At 41.5% G+C, this 16,012-nt stretch overlaps 1 protein-coding gene across 5 annotated transcripts in view; it reads left to right on the top strand.

The window, feature by feature from the left end:
- Positions 1-13,799, top strand: part of LOC129854416 (DENN domain-containing protein 2B-like) — an 88,422-nt gene extending 74,623 nt beyond the window's left edge. For 4 of the 5 annotated variants that reach the window (XM_055921451.1, XM_055921450.1, XM_055921448.1 and 1 more), the window contains 6 exons: positions 6,789-6,966; positions 10,430-10,471; positions 10,597-10,708; positions 11,142-11,381; positions 12,449-12,535; positions 13,229-13,799. In XM_055921451.1, coding sequence (XP_055777426.1) covers positions 6,789-6,966; positions 10,430-10,471; positions 10,597-10,708; positions 11,142-11,381; positions 12,449-12,535; positions 13,229-13,263 — 694 coding nt within the window. In that variant the 3' untranslated portion in view covers positions 13,264-13,799. Of the gene's footprint in view, positions 1-6,679; positions 6,717-6,788; positions 6,967-10,429; positions 10,472-10,596; positions 10,709-11,141; positions 11,382-12,448; positions 12,536-13,228 lie in introns of those variants that run through there. The other variant, XM_055921452.1, reaches the window with a different exon arrangement.
- The last annotated feature ends 2,213 nt before the right edge of the window (positions 13,800-16,012 follow it).

The following is a 16,012-nucleotide window of genomic DNA, read 5'->3' as shown; positions in this document are numbered from 1 at the left end:
GGGAATGTGTCTCCACTGGGTTGTACTGTGGTAAGATTTGATATAAAAGTATTATTTTTAAACCAACCCTTAGCCATGGTATATTGGCCATATACCACCACTCCTCTGGCCTTATGCTAAGACAGAGGTTGGCAGAATGGCTGTACTGACGTCAAACGAGTCCCAAGACGCTTGTGGGGGTTGTAGAGCAAAATGGAGAACACCATCATGTTCGTGAGAGTCTCATCTTTCCACAGAGGGGTTTGTAGGCCAAACCGTTCGGACGTTACAGACGATTTTGTAAGAAGACCGATTTTTATGATGTCTCATGGTCTGAAAACGCCCCGCTCTAGCTCTGTCACCTTTCATTGCAGATGCGGAAGTGCGACATAGACGGATGCAGTGGATCCAATGCAAAACAACAGATATCTCTAGCTTGAACTGACAATTTTGTATGTTTTTTATTAGTATTATCATGCTAATTTGATTATGCTAATTAGACATAGGCCCAAGTTTTTTTTAATGTTTATCTGACTCCATTTGATATTATGGTAAAATCATGTGCAATCAAGTATTATGTGTTTAGCCGACTAAGATCAAGAAATGGTCATGAGAAGCGAATATGCTATTATTTATTTACTTAAAAAATGTATGAAATTACATACAAGGCATGAAGCTTAAGTTACAAGGCAATACTGAGCCTTAGGCAGTGCCTTGGGCCATTTGCCTTGCGGCGAGTAAATTAGGGCCGAGCCTACGGGGTTACATGGACTGTTGCATTAACTCTTTATTTGTACTGTAGGCTGTGTATGACTTGTTTAAGAGGTCACAACGGGTCGTTTGCCTAAAGCAAGCGTCTTTGTACGTATAGAAATGGTTTATATCAGACATGTTGCTGCTTATCTGTGACATCAAACAGCCAGACAAACAGTTACTCAGAACTGATGATGATTAACCAGCAAATGGCTGCTGTAAAACCAACTTTGATGCCTAATTACATAAATTCATCATCGGTTACATCAGACTGTAATTGCTTAACCAGATTTACCTGAAGGCTCTGTGCTGGGATTGCTGCAGTGCTCGTAATGTAAACATCATCTTCCAGTTTTTATGGGTCTAGGACAGAGAAGGGTTACCACCACAGAGAGAGTGTTGGCTTGTTTGATCTGCCTCTCTGTGGCTCTAAATGGGCGGGTCTCAACTTTTTCCCTGCCATTCCTCCATTGTTAGGGCTTGCCTGTGGGCTAGGTTCAAAATATACAGGTTAAGACAAGAGGATTCTAATATCCCATAACTCTTTGCAATTCATGTGACCAGCGTTGCTAGTTAGCAACGGCGCTAGTAGATATCAATGGAGCTGTTTCCATGAATTTGTTTATTTTCTAACGCTTCTGTATAGATTTACTTTGTTGTCTTAACCTTCCCATCTTCAACCTAGCCTGTGGGTGTAGAGGGGATTGAATCACTTCTCTTTTTTTAGCCAATCTGAGAACATGGAGGTCGTTTCCGATTACTGAAGTGCTTTAATAAGTCAATGTTTCTATTGTATTTGATGAGAGGACCACAGTAGAAGAGACAGGGGATTGGGAGGAAGGTAGTGTGTGTATGAGTGTGAGAAAGATGGAGGGTAAGAGAGGGAGAAACAGGGAGAAAGAAAGAGCGGGGGTGCAGAGGGAGAGCAAAAGACCGCCTCTGAAAGCTTTTCTCATGGTCATGGTGAATTAACCAGGCTCTTGTTTTCTGAGGGGGAGCAGGAAGGCTGCTTTCTGTACCTCGGTTCCCCTTACACCGCTCACTGTAACATCAGAAAACTTCAAACTAACACATGGTAGTCACCAGATGTTTTGCATTTTTATTAGTTTAATATCCTCCTTTCAAACCCCATTCATAATTTTCTTCTACCACCTGTTGAAATGACTGGGGTGTGCATTAGATTCAGGAAGAGCCCATTGCTCCAGACTCCAGCAGCAGCAGCCGTATAATATGGTGTATGTCTGTAACCCCAGTGTGTTAAAGTGAGCCACTGTAGGTAGCTACAGTGTACCACTCTAATCTGGGAACAAGCTGTACAGTTTATTTAGTCCCTTATTACTGCTGAACACTTGTATCACACTGAGCAATGCTGGCACCGCACCAAACAACCTACAACAACTTAATACTTTCCCCGTGTGTATTTCTAACGCCCAAAGGTGGAGTGGATGAACACAGTGGAAACATACTGTGTGTAAAATATTTCTGTGAGACTGAAGAGGGAAACTCAGAAGATGGAAACCAGAGGCCAAGCATCTGACTTTCCCATTATTATTATTATTATTATTATTATTATTATTATTATTATTATTATTATTATTATTATTATTATATATACACACACACTGCAATGCTGCCCACAAGAAGCATTGGAATCAATAGGCTTGAATAGAACCATGTGTAGGGTTGCTCAAGGGAAGCCTGGTCTTACTGTTCAACAGCTTCCGCTACAACTGTTCATACCAGGGAGTCCAAGCCTAGGCCGTGATGGGGACTTGAGATCCTTATGGAGAGGAAGTGGGGAAAAGACATTGGAGCTCTATGTGAATACTAAACATTCTACTAGATGCACCAATGAGCAGTATGCACACACTCATTCATCATTCTCACCATTGCTTAATTTGAGCCGGATCCTAATAAAAGCGATCAAAGTTAATTCGTCATGTGAAAAAGTAGATTTTCAGCACAGGCCTGATATTCGAGTTGATTCAGGTTGGGCCGGCCTGGGTTTAGGTTTGCACAACATTGCAACCTATGTTTGAGACCAACGCGTGGCCGTTGCTATGTGAGAAGCACGCCTGTATCTCTCTCAGAACTAGAATGAGATTCACTTTCTATGATCTCTCTCTGCTCTGCAACTCTCATCTCTCCAGCGTTGCACTTCATCATTTATTTCCTCATAGAATCATAGCTGCGCGAAGGGTTCTGGAGGAGATGCAAAACCCCTGATACATTTAAATACATTTGCTAAAGTTATAGAATTACTGCTGTCTGTTCAGAAAGAAATGAAATAATTCAGAGTAGCCTAGTACACCATGAGAAAGCCTGTAATTTAGCCACAGAAGATCAGTATCTTATTTTAACAAATTATCTAGCTATGGATTGTGTGTAGCCAATAACAAGGCATAGCCTAAATCTGTCAGTGAACAGCATGCAGATAAATCAGGCAGTATTTCAAATACAATCGTGGGAAAACATAGGGTGGAAAGCAAATGGCTCCTGCTGGAAAGAGAAGACACTAATGTGTTTGCTGTAGGCTACCAACATTTTTGATCAACTTCCAAATATTTTTTTACAAAGTAAAACGAGAGAGATTGAGGCTTTTGGCACGAATCACCAGCCAGTAAGCTGCACACCATTGGGTGAGTCAGTGAAACTGGAAGGCATTTTTAGGACTATCATTTCCTCTTCATATTGTAACCTACAATATGTGTGTCTCCACACACCTATGCCTAGACTATTGATGGATTCAAGAAAGATTGTTTTTATTGATCTCAGTGTGTCAGTGTCAAAGTATACTGTCATTTTGACCATTTGTACGGTATTAAAAAAGATTCTGCCAAAGTCTCCAGTCATGTAAAATGATGCAGAATTGCATGAAATGCATTTATAAAAGGCATTTTTTTTCGCAGACCGTAGACTACTAAAAATGTTCTCCATTTGTGCAACTTCTGTAAGTGCCTCTGCTCTACTTCTCTATGCCACTACGCAAATGCAATAATCTGCATGCAGTGCTTTATTAAAGGGGATTTTTCTCTCATGCGTTCCAGTACATCAGAGCTCCCCAGCTTACCCCCCTCTCGCACTAACTTTTTTGTTCCGGCACCTCCGGATTTACAAATGAAGCACTGATTCTCACCCAGAAAAATATGTATGTGCTTCAGTATGAGGAGCTGTTAGTCAACAGCTGTATTGATGCTCCTGCCAGGGTCTGTGTTTGTCCTGGGCTGAAATGGGCCCGTCTGGGATTGTGGACAGTGCTGCTGACACTGGGACTCTCCATCCTGCACCTGTGAGTCTGGCAGAGGAAGCCTCTCTATCCTGAGAGTTTCCTGGGAATCTGCATGGTCAGCCACAGACAGACCCAGGACAACCATTCCCGATCTGACATGCTTATATAACCCCAAATGCAATATATCACAAAGCAAAGTTAGGATCCTCTAAACTTAAGTGGATGGTTATGCGGATATGGTTTTGTTATGACCTGGTCTGTAAAGGTCTGCCATTCCTTTCCACTTTAGATTGCGTCCCAAATAGCACCCTTTTCCCTATGTAGTGCACTATTGCCCATATTGGCTCTGGTCAAACGTTGTGCAATATTTAAGGAATAGAGTGCCATTTGGCACGCACCCTTAGAGAGTTGACTGGCAGCTCTGGGCAGAGATGGTGTTTTTATTGCAAGTTCATCATTTCCCATGAGTGTTTCCCTCAGGACTGAGTGTGTAAGTGATACTCATGGTATCAGTCCTCTGCAGCGCTAGCTCTGTCTTGCCTGTGGCTGAGGTTCTGAGAGCTGGGATCCGGGATCCCTCCCTGTTGGAACAGGTCAAATCCCGGAGACTAGATCTCTTCAAAAGGATCAGCTCCTTCTGCAAATAAAACTCAGACAGTGAAACTGAGACTGCTTTCTGCTCTATGTTATGATGGGTGAATAAGAAACCTGAACAGACCATGGGGCTGCAGTTGTTGAGCCATGTAGATACTGGTCTCGCTTTACAGTGTTCATTAACTATAATAACTTGCCATTTTACTCATAGCTCTATTTACAGTAACAAGATAAAGGTTCCGTCAAGGAGAGGCTGTATGCACATCAATATTGACGTTGTGATAGAGCGTGGACACTTATACGTAGTGGGAGTACTGTGTGTTTGGTAGGATGTGCCCTCTGCTGTTGAAGAGAACAACTATGGACAACATTCTTTATTAACAGTGCATTCATCTTCAGTGGAGGGTTTGATCCCCTCTGATTTAGAGTTGTGGTATCTGTATGTTTCTGATGGGCCTCATGGTTTATTTCCCCTCGCTATCTGTGTGTACATGGACTGTATGGAGTGCAGGGGGACAGAGGGGAGGAGGGTCGCCCACTGTCAACAAGCTTGGGACCGTGAGAAAGACGACATACTGTTTGTGATTTTGTGTTAAGCCACAGCTGTCAAAATTCACCAGCGGTAAGGGTGCTGTTTTGGGTAATATCAGACGGATTCAAGATCTTGTTAAACTATTGTAACACACCCAACCCATCTCTGAGGGTGAGGGAGTGGACCTACTGTGTGTGTTGCCACAGTGGCAGTGCCTAGTGTAATCAGCCTGTCACAGATGTTTATAGAGCAGGTCTTAGCTGTGGGCTGTGTAGTTAAGGGTGTTACACTGTCAGTGGAAGAGGTGGAAACATAACAGATTAAAGCTTTTGAATGGTTGCCATTGGTGAACCTGTCTGCCTGTCTGCTGCTCCCACTGGTGTAAAGTACTTAAGTAAAAATACTTGAAGGTACTACTTAAGTAGTTTTTTCGTTTTTTCTGTACTTTACTATTTATATTTTGGACAACTTTTACTCCACTACATTCCTAAAGAAAAGAATGTACTTTTTCCTCCATACATTTTCCCTGACACCCAAAAGTACTCGTTACATTTTGAATGCTTAGCAGGATAGGAAAATGGTCCAATACACACACTTATCAAGAGAACAGCCCTGGTCATCCCTACTGTCTCTGATCTGGTGGACTCACTGAACACATGCTTCGTTTATAAATGATGTGTTGGAGTGTGCCCCTGGCTATCCGTAAATAAAATGTAAAAACTAAAATGGTGCCTTCTGGTTTGCTTAATATAAGCAAATTTGAAACTATTTATACTTTTGATACTTAATTACTTAAGTATATTTAAAACCAAATACTTTTAGACTTTTACCCAAGTAGTATTTTCCAGGGTGACGGTCATTTTTACTTGAGTCATTTTCTATTAAGGCATCTTTACTTTTACCCAAGTATGACATTTGGGTATTTTTCCCGCTACTGGCTGCTCCAATGTGAAGTCTTGTACAGACCTCTCTCTCCTGGCAGCTGAGTGTCAGGAGGAGTGATTTCTTTCTGTCTTTTTCTTCTTTTCATCTTTTGTTGGAGAGAAAGAACAGCCTGTTGAGAATGGATTTCAGATTGTCCCTTAGACCAACTGGAGGAAGGAACGCGGTGTTAAGCCAGGGTACATAGCCGCACTGGTTCGCCTCACATATACAAAAGTAATTGTTTCAAGGAAAAGAGGATCAGGTTGTTGTTTGGTTTGGACGTTGGAAAGACTGGTTCACTTATGACGTTAATACGCTCTCATTCGGCTCTCTTCTTGATATTAGAGGCAGATAATGATGAACTTTAAATCTCAATAAGCTTTTATTTTGTATTTTATAGAGGAACATGAGTCCACATTTTTGTTGCATCTGTTTGTCGTTCTTTGTCCGCTGCTGGCTGCTGTTTTAGGAGTGTTCAGAGTTTACTTCAAAACACAATCCACCACTCCCTTTCAAAGGTCAGGATAAAGTGTGCAATCTGATGGAAAATCTGGCATCCCCATGTTTTCCCCTAACAATGTTCATATCTGGTTTTACTGATGGGCCCCCTGCAGTTCTGTGTTGTGAGTGTAAAGGTGAGTGATGTTGTCTGTCTCCCTCCCCGGTAGTACCCTGTCCAGCTGTATCTGATGTTGACTGTCCCCATAGAGATCTTAAAATGATTAGATATAGTGATTCTATATGTAATTCTATGGATGTCTGTCTCCCTCTCTGCAGTACCCTGTCCAGCTGTATGCATGCGGTGGTGGCTCTGCTCTATCCCTTCTCCTGGCAGCACACCTTCATCCCCGTCCTGCCTGCCTCCATGGTGGACATCGTCTGCTGCCCAACACCCTTCCTGGTGGGGCTCCTGTCCAGCTCACTGCCCAAACTCAAAGACCTGCCTGTGGAAGAGGTTGGTACTTCATTTTCTCCATCTCTCTCTCTCTAGCTTTTCATCTTTGTCTCCCACTGTCTTGCTTTTCTTAGACCAGGTTTAATGTAATGGCTCTATTAATTTCCTCCTCATTCTGCGCCTCTGATTTTGTTAGCATGAGGCTACAGATTAGAGGCTATACCACTGTCACATTCCATCTCTCTGTTAGACACTGGGCTGGGGAGTGGCCTTCCTGTTACTGGTCAGCAGTAAAACGCCCACAACAACCTACAGTATATTACACAGTCAATTACCCTGCTTGTTTTCATTAAACATTTACCCAATGAGGGACTTATATTTCTGAAGAGAATTGCGTAGGTATGTTGATCCTCTTGGCTGATTGGTGCAGCCATGGGACAGATTCAGAAGCATCCGGATATACAGTAACTGGGACATCTCACGAGACAGCTATCATGGTGCTCCTCCCAACCTCCCTCAGAGACCCAGGACCACCCCTGGGTTCAGGATGAAACCACACTCTCATGATGACTGTCACAGGCATTCTTTAAAAGAATGCTGGACCTTCCAGTGATTCAGAGCAATTTTACCCTCAAACGTTTTTTTTTTAACGTTTATTCATTCAAGCACTACATACCAGAAATCGTTCTAAATCAGTCTCATGTTAAAGTCACAGTCACACATTGAGAAATAGCATTGTGTTTTCGAACGATCGGGTCAAACTTGAATTCTCTGAGCGCTGAGTGTAATATGACCCGTTTCCTCTGTTTTGCTGTCATGGACACTGTAGGCTCCCAGTATTGAGTATTAGAATTCAAGCCATGAGCTTCCTAGTATTGAGCTGTCAGAGTCCACACACGGTGTGAGGCCTGCTATAGCTATAATTGCCTGTTCAGAGCTGTCCAGCAGTCTCGCTGTGGTCAAAGCCTGACAGGACGTTGACCTGCAGCAGTTTTGTCACCAATTACAGAGGGAGGAGGGAAAGAAGACGTGTCTGCTTCTCTGCTCTCCCAGCTGGACTGTTCTGCTCTGTTCTGCAGCATTCTTGGAACGGTGCACTGATTTGCCAAGGCAGAGTGGAAAGAGGTGGAAATCACTTGAATCGATCCTTGTTAAAGTAGCAACTTCTCCTCCAGCCTCAACGTGCTGTAGTGTGGCTGACCCTGACCTAAACCCCCCAGTGAATGTGGCCTTGGCAGTTGGCAGCTGCTGCAGCCTGCAGGGCCCATGCCAGGGCAGCCTCAGACCTCAGCTCTGGGGTCCTGGCCCCAGTAGGGAGGGAGAGAGGGAGGTTCTGGCTCTCAATAAAAGCCTGGCAGGAGAAGCCATCAGGCCTCTTAAAGCCCAGCTCTCTGCTATTAACACAGTTTGTCCGAGTCAGCAGCATCTGCCCTCAGCCCATGGTATGAGTGAAAAGACCATCTTACCCTGTCTGTCATATTTAACACAAGGCTTTTAATGGCCTGTCAACAGTATATGTTGTCTGTTTACATCTGTCTTGATGTTGCTGATCAACTCAATAAAAATTCCCCAAGTATGTTTCGCTGCTTTTAAAGATCTCGTTTTAACACTGGTATAACACTTCCAACTTCTGGAAGAGCTTGTCTTTCTCTTGATGGAGAGTTTGATTTATTTGTAGAGGGCATTGGTATTCACTTTAAGCCACTGTATGCACATGGAGGAAGCCTGGATTTGATTGAAGATTCCTAAATGTGATCGACCACCTTGATTCTGTCTTATGTAGCAACATTTTAAATGGTGTTTTTTACATTGGATAAAGTAGAACCTCTGCGGTAGAAAATGGTATATCATACACTCCAGTTGTGGTACAATGGGAAAGTAATTCTGCTTGAAAGTCGATAAACTTGTATCCCCACTTTTGAGAAAATGGCCATTGAATGTTTTGGTACACCTACTGGAGAGCTCTCCTTTGTCTATACCCATTCAGCATTGTTCACACCCTCTTAATCCTTAACCGCACCCATCTCTTTAAGGATTCACATGTAAGGCCATGTGCTAAACAGAGTGACTAGTTTAGTAAACAACCAAAGATTTCATGACTAAAAGTGATAAATGTAGTAGCCTACACAAAAATAATTGACCTCCAGGTAAAAATACACTTTATCTAGTCCTTGGCCAATATCCTAATCTGACTTTGGTGCAGGTCATGTTGTTCTTCTGGTAAACACACACATGCGCAGGATACAGAAGGTGTAAACGGTACAGTGAAATGGTTACTTGCATAGTAGCAATATCAAAAACAGAAAGTGTCTAGATAAAAATATTTTAGAATTATTAGATGACATTTACGCGACACACTTGTCTAAATTGATGGGTCATGTGAAGGAAATGCTATAACCACCCCAGCCACATCTAGCTAAGTGGATGGGTTACTATTGTCTAGAAATACAATAGATGGCCGCAATCACCCCCAGACACACCTGGCTAGCTTGATGGGTCATGTAATCATCTGGTGAAGTGGAGTCCTTTGTTTAGACATGTAGCTATCCAGCTAAACAATGAACCGGAATAATCCCAACTCATACTACTACCAATACAAACATTCTCATAGCCTTAGTATGAATCTGCAGGTAGCTTAAGCTAACCAACAAGGTTCAATGTTAGCTAGCTAACATTAGGCTATAACTAGTAGTGCAAATGGTTTTGTGATTCAAATAATATTACTATACCTATCATACACGTAACGTTAGATAGCGAGCCCGCAAGCTAACTCTCGCTAGCTAGCGAACAGTATGCTTTAACTTGCAATGAAAACGAGTTTCTGACAAAATTAGAAATGTATAATATCTGAAGATGTAGCTAGATTCTTACTTGTATACATGGATGAACGCTTCACGGCAGACTGGAACCGTTTAACTCTGTTTTGTTTGTAGGTACATATTGTTTGGCCAGTATTGTGTCAAGTCACTCCGGTTCACACGGTAAACTACTTTCGGCCTGTGCAGGAAGTAGCCCATCACTTTTTCCAACTGATCTGTTGATAGCTCCCGCTAAATTCAGGGCATCAATGTTGTTGAGAAAAGTAGCATAACTTTTGCAGTTCTCGATGGCTAACCTTATATCTTTCAAAAACGGTGAGGTAGAAAGGACTATCAACACATGCTGAACAGCTCAAGTTATAGACAGAAGCATGCTACACGTCAGACCAATCCAAACTCATCTCTCGGCATGTCCAGCCCATCCATTATATCAGCCAATCATGGCTAGCAGGATGGCTCCCGTGGCTAAACCAACTAGGCTCGTAATTTAACAATTTTATTTGTATTTACAGATGGAATACAAGTTTGTTATTGAGGCACATGAAAGTTCACATGTTCCAGAAGGCATTTCTGCCCAAAAATAAATTTTGATAAACAATGAATGTTTATGTTCAAATGCCTCTCCTGTCAAGTAGTGACGTGCGACATACGCCTAGTTTCCTGAAATGAGTCACAAATATGTGACTTGTTTGTTTCCTTTGCAGGCTTTGATGGTGGACCTGGGAACTGACCGCTTCCTCAGACAGGTTGGTCTCAATTCTCCAGTACCTCCCCGTAACAAAGACCAGAACGTTTATTGTAATATAATATGGACTAATCTTTTGATATTCTTGTTTATTGTCGCTAATTAAATTGTTATGCGTGTGTATAGATGGATGATGAGGCCTCACTGTTGCCACGGAAACTCCAGTCTGCTCTTGAGCTAACTCTGGAGCAGAGGAATGACATCATCAATCAGGACTCTGACAGCGAGTCAGACGAAGGTGAACGAGGGACACATCATCACTCTCTACTAAACCAGATGTTACGAGTGTAAATTAGGACAACAGAGCACTGGCCATGTTTCAACCCTGTGAACAAGAACATGTACAGCACATGTCTGGGAGCAATACACTGTCTGTGGAGTGATGAGAACTCCTGGAATGGGTGATTCACCTCACTGAATTGAAGGTTACTGGTGTTCAGAACCTAGTGTTTGTTTAATGTTACGTATGAATACACAATATCAGTCAAACATCAACTCTAAATAACTCTTGTGTCATTCCCACAAATGTTATAGGCCCTACTTGATTCTCAAGCACAATTCTCAAGCATGTAGTTTGTGTTGCTTCTTTCTAGATGTATTGAACATGTATTAAGTGTGTTTCAGTTTCAGCATCACAATACTAACCTATCCTGTTTCGTCTGTTTCTGTAGAGTGTAACTCCTTGAACAGCCTGGTGTCAGAGGCCTTCATCCGTTTCTTCCTAGAAACCATCGGCCACTACTCCCTGTTCCTCACCCAGAGCGAGCGAGGAGAACGCAGTTTCCAGCGCGAGGCCTTCCGCAAGTCTGTGGCCTCCAAGAGCATCCGTCGCTTCCTGGGGGTCTTCATGGAGTCCCAGATGTTTGCGGGGTTCATCCAAGACCGGGAGCTGCGGAAATGCCGGGCCAAAGGTAGAGCAAATTTACAATGACCCTGTTAATCCACCCTACACAACAGTCTGTAATATGGTCCTGTCTACTTGTTAAGAGATAATAACATTAAGTGTGTCCTGTCCTCTTAAAATGGATTCATTGTAGTTCATCATAATACAAATAATATGTAAACTGTAATGATTGGTAGAAATGCTCTTTAGAGGTAGGCTCTGCCACCCCTCACTTTTCTGCCAATGTAGTCCAAAATCCCTAAAGGGATCTTCTCAATCCCGTGCTGGTACGGCCCTCTCGTTGACAGTGGTTCTAGCTGGGTATTCAGTGCCATCTCCTGGCCACATAGTGAAGGTATTTCACCCCATACCAAAACATGCTTTCTCTGATATACTGCACTGTAACATTACCTCACAATATAACATTAATAATGTAATAATGTTAATAATTACCAGTGGTGGAAAAAGTACCCAATTGTCATACTTGAGTAAAACTATAGATACCTTAATAGAAAGTTACTCAAGTAAAAGTAAAAGTCACCCAGTAAAATACTACTTGAGTAAAAGTCTAAAAGTATTTGGTTCTAAAAATACTTAAGTATCAAAAGTAAATGTAATTGCTAAAATATACTTAAGTATCAAAAGTAAAAGTAAAAATCATTTTAAATTCCTTCTATTAAGCAAAGCAGGCAGCACCATTTTCTTGTTTTTAAAATGTATGGATAGCCCTGGGCACACTCCAACACTCAGACATAATTTACAAAAGATTAATTTGTGTTTAGTGAGTCCAGATCAGAGGCAGAAGGGATGACCTTGTGTTGTCTTGATAAGTGTGTGGATTTGACCATGTTCCTGTCCTGCTAAGCATTCAAAATGTAACAAGTACTTTTGGATGTCAGGTAAAATGAATGGAGTAAAAAGTACATTATTTTCTTTAGGAATGTAGTGAAGTAAAAGTAGTCAACAATATAAATAGTAAAGTACAGATACCCCAAAAAACTACTTAAGTAGTACTGTAAAGTACTTTTACTTAAGTACTTTACACCACTGGTAATTACCTAATGTTATTCTGTCATTATGTTGTGTTTCTGTCAGGACTCTTTGAGCAGAGGGTGGAGCAGTACCTGGAAGAGCTACCAGACACAGAGCAGAGTGGAGTGAACAAGTTCCTCAAAGGGCTAGGTGAGTTCTCAAATAAAATAGAATCTGCACTTAAAACAAATATTTCCCCTCAACAGACCTTACCTGTCCACTTTACCACTGGGGAAAATTGTAACCTGGCTTAAAATGTAGGATGATACAAAGTTTTGTTCTAAAAGAAGCCTATTCACATTTGGCCATGATGTAGTAATGAGCACCATGTTGTCCAGGGTTCCCCAACTGGTGGAATTTGAAATAGAATTTTTATTGTTGGACATAAAAGACTGTAAAAACACCAGCAAATCAGCTACAAGTGATTTTAATTTTGGAAATACATTCCAAACTATTCCCATGCATTATAAAGATATATATATATGTTATCGTATACAAATATAAAAAGGTTCAAAATTATTATGTTTTAGTCAAATATTATATATGTTTGGACTTTTTGCGGTCAATCTGCAGTCTACAACTTATTTGTAATTATGTTCCGGCCACCTAATCATCCGCTCAAGAAAAAATTAGCCGCGGCTGAATGTAGTTGATGATCCCTGATGTAGTCTAAAACTGGGATTCCATCCGAGGCATTATATCATTTCCCTGACAATCACGGAGATCACACTCACAGTAAACACTGCAGATATCGGCTCAATTGGAAAATGTAATTGAAGTGTGTTAAAAAAAAAATTACGTGACGTGAACAGTTCTTACTTGCATTTTGTTTGTGTCTTTTAGGAAGTAAAATGAAGTTTCTTCACAAAAAGAACTGAGGAAACCTGCTACTTAATAACCAAATACCGGAGCATGAAAGCTTATTCTACTGCAAACAGAAGATCTGATACACCCAAAACCCTGTATTTTATTGACTTATTCACTTGTTTGTCTATCAAAAACATCAATGAAATGTCAATATGTTGTACATATTTCACTGTAAACTGGCTGTGATACCCTCCAATGTAGCTTGATTGTTAGGTGTCTGGTACCTTAATTATGAGGCTAGTTACAGTAGGACGGTACAGAGTGAATGTGCCTTTGTTTCTGATTAACCACTGACATTAAAGCATGCTTGAGAAGAACATGATCAGACTGAGTGAGTGAATGCATGCTGATGTATGGTGGATGTACAGTTACTATGTTTTGTAGTTTAGATCATCGTTGTCCTGTCTATTTGCTGAATGAGAGCTGTAAATTCCACACCTGGTTGGGAGGATTTGTACATGCGTTAACACATGAATAAAGTGATTGTAAATGTTTAAAACATGCATTGCTTTGTAAAATTCAGTAATTAAACACAAAAGACTTCAAATGATTGGATTCTTTGAACTTTTTTATGTGTTACTGTTCAGAAGAAGCAGAACTTCATCAGCACTTACAGGAAGCGAGGTCGGTGAACAAGATCATTGTTCCTCTTTAGGTGGAACCAGGTGGCTCTGTACAGACAGGGAGGTTGGTTCACACATTTTAAAGAAGTCAAACACTCAAAACAGATTTGAGTGCTGCAAGATGACAGTAAGCTTCCAAGTCAGCAGAGCTGATAAAGCATGGCAGTGACAGCCACTGGAGTGATGTGTGAGGACATAATTAGGTTACTGGCAGCATGTGGTAGCTATGTGTGCCTTTTGGGATTCCACCCCACCAACTACACAGTTGGGTGCTGTGGGGGACTTGTCATTGAGTTGTCAGACATGACGTCTAGTGATTTTAGACATTTTGGCAATGAATGGAACAACAATCTGGAATTGAATAATGTGTTTAACTTGTCGATTTCGGGTGTCTATAAATGCATTGCTGGGTCATATTTATAATGAGAGTAATATTATATTACAGTCAATACTAGCCCAGAACATGTGTACAGAGATGAAACTGTCACTGAGTGTGTATTTGGGTAGCTGACCGGTGTACAGGAAGGCCATTCAGTGAACAAGACCATGTTTACGTTCTAGCTCTATCCGACGAAGACAACCGAGGAATGGAGAGTGTCAGGATGAGACAATAGTCTCAGGACTAACAGGTTAGGTATACAGTGCATTCGGAAAGTATTCAGACCCCTTGACTTTTTCCACAATTTGTTACGTTAATACGTTAAAGCCTTCTAAAATGTATCAAAGATTTTTTCTCATCAATCTACACACAATACCCCATAATGACAAAGCATCAAAAAGGTTTTAGACATTTTTGAAAATCTATTTAAAAATAAAAAACAAAAAAAAAATATTTGCATAAGTATTCAGACCCTTTGCTATGAGACTTGAAATTGAGCCTCAGGTGCATCTTGTTTCCATTGATCATCTTTGAGATGTTTCCACAACTTGATTGGAGTCCACTTGTGGTAAATTAAATTGATTGGACATGATTTGGAAAGGCACACACCTGTCTATGTAAGGTCCGACAGTTGACAGTGCATGTAAGAGCAAAAACTAAGCCATGAGGTCGAAGGAATTGTTCGTAGAGCTCCAAGACAGGATTGTGTCGAGGCACAGATCTGGGGAAGGGTACCAAAACATTTCTGCAGCTTTGGAAGGTTCCCAAGAACACAGTGGCCTCCATTATTCTTAGCTGGCAGCCCGGCCGAACTGAGCAATCAGGGGAGAAGGGCCTGGGTCAGAGAGGTGACCAAGAACTTGATGTTCACTCTGACAGAGCTCTAGAGTTCCTTTGTGTAGATGGTAGAACCTTCCAGAAGGACAACTATCTCTGCAGCACTCCACCAATCAGGCCAGATTGGTGAAGCATGGTGGTGGTGCTGTGGGGATGTTTTTCAGCGGCAGGGACTGGGAGACTAGTCAGGATCAACGCAAAGATGAACTGAGCAAAGTACAGAGATATCCTTAATGAAAACCTGCTCCAGAGCGCTCAGGACCTCAGAATGGGGCGAAGGTTCACCTTCCAACAGGACAATGACCATACGCAGACAGCCAAGACAATGCAGGAGTGGCTTCGGGACAAGTTTCTGAATGTCCTTGAGTGGCCCAGCCAGAGCCTGAACTTGAACCCGATTGAACATCTCTGGAGAGACATGAAAATAGCTGTGCAGCCCATCCAACCTAACGGAGCACAACTGTATTTTTGTAGCGTCAAACCCAAGGAGGCTGTAATCGCTGCCAAAGGTGCTTCAACAAAGTACTGAGTAAAGGGTCTGAATACTTTTTAAAATCTTTAATACATTTGCAAATATTTCCAAAAACTGTTTTGCTTTGTCATTATGTGGTATTGTGTGAATATTGATCAGGAAAAATAACAATTTAATACATTTTAGAATAAGGCTGTAACGTAACAAAATGTGGAAAAAGTCAAGGGGTCTGAATACTTTCTGAATGCACTGTACCAGTGGTTATTAAAGCCAGTGGTTATTAAAATCAATCTGGGTTACAGTGTAAAACACTAACAGGGAGACAATAACGGGGCAAGTTTACACATACCTTCATTGGCTTCTGCATTAAAAGGTATTGTATCACCATCACCACTGGCCCTCAAACCATCATGGTCACCTAATAATCCCCAGTTTACAATTGGCTCATT

The sequence above is a fragment of the Salvelinus fontinalis genome, chromosome 4, assembly GCF_029448725.1.
Source record: "Salvelinus fontinalis isolate EN_2023a chromosome 4, ASM2944872v1, whole genome shotgun sequence".
Classification (NCBI taxonomy): Eukaryota; Metazoa; Chordata; class Actinopteri; order Salmoniformes; family Salmonidae; genus Salvelinus; species Salvelinus fontinalis.
The sequence above is the reverse complement of the archived record's forward strand: the minus strand, read 5'-3'. Positions and strand labels throughout refer to the sequence as shown.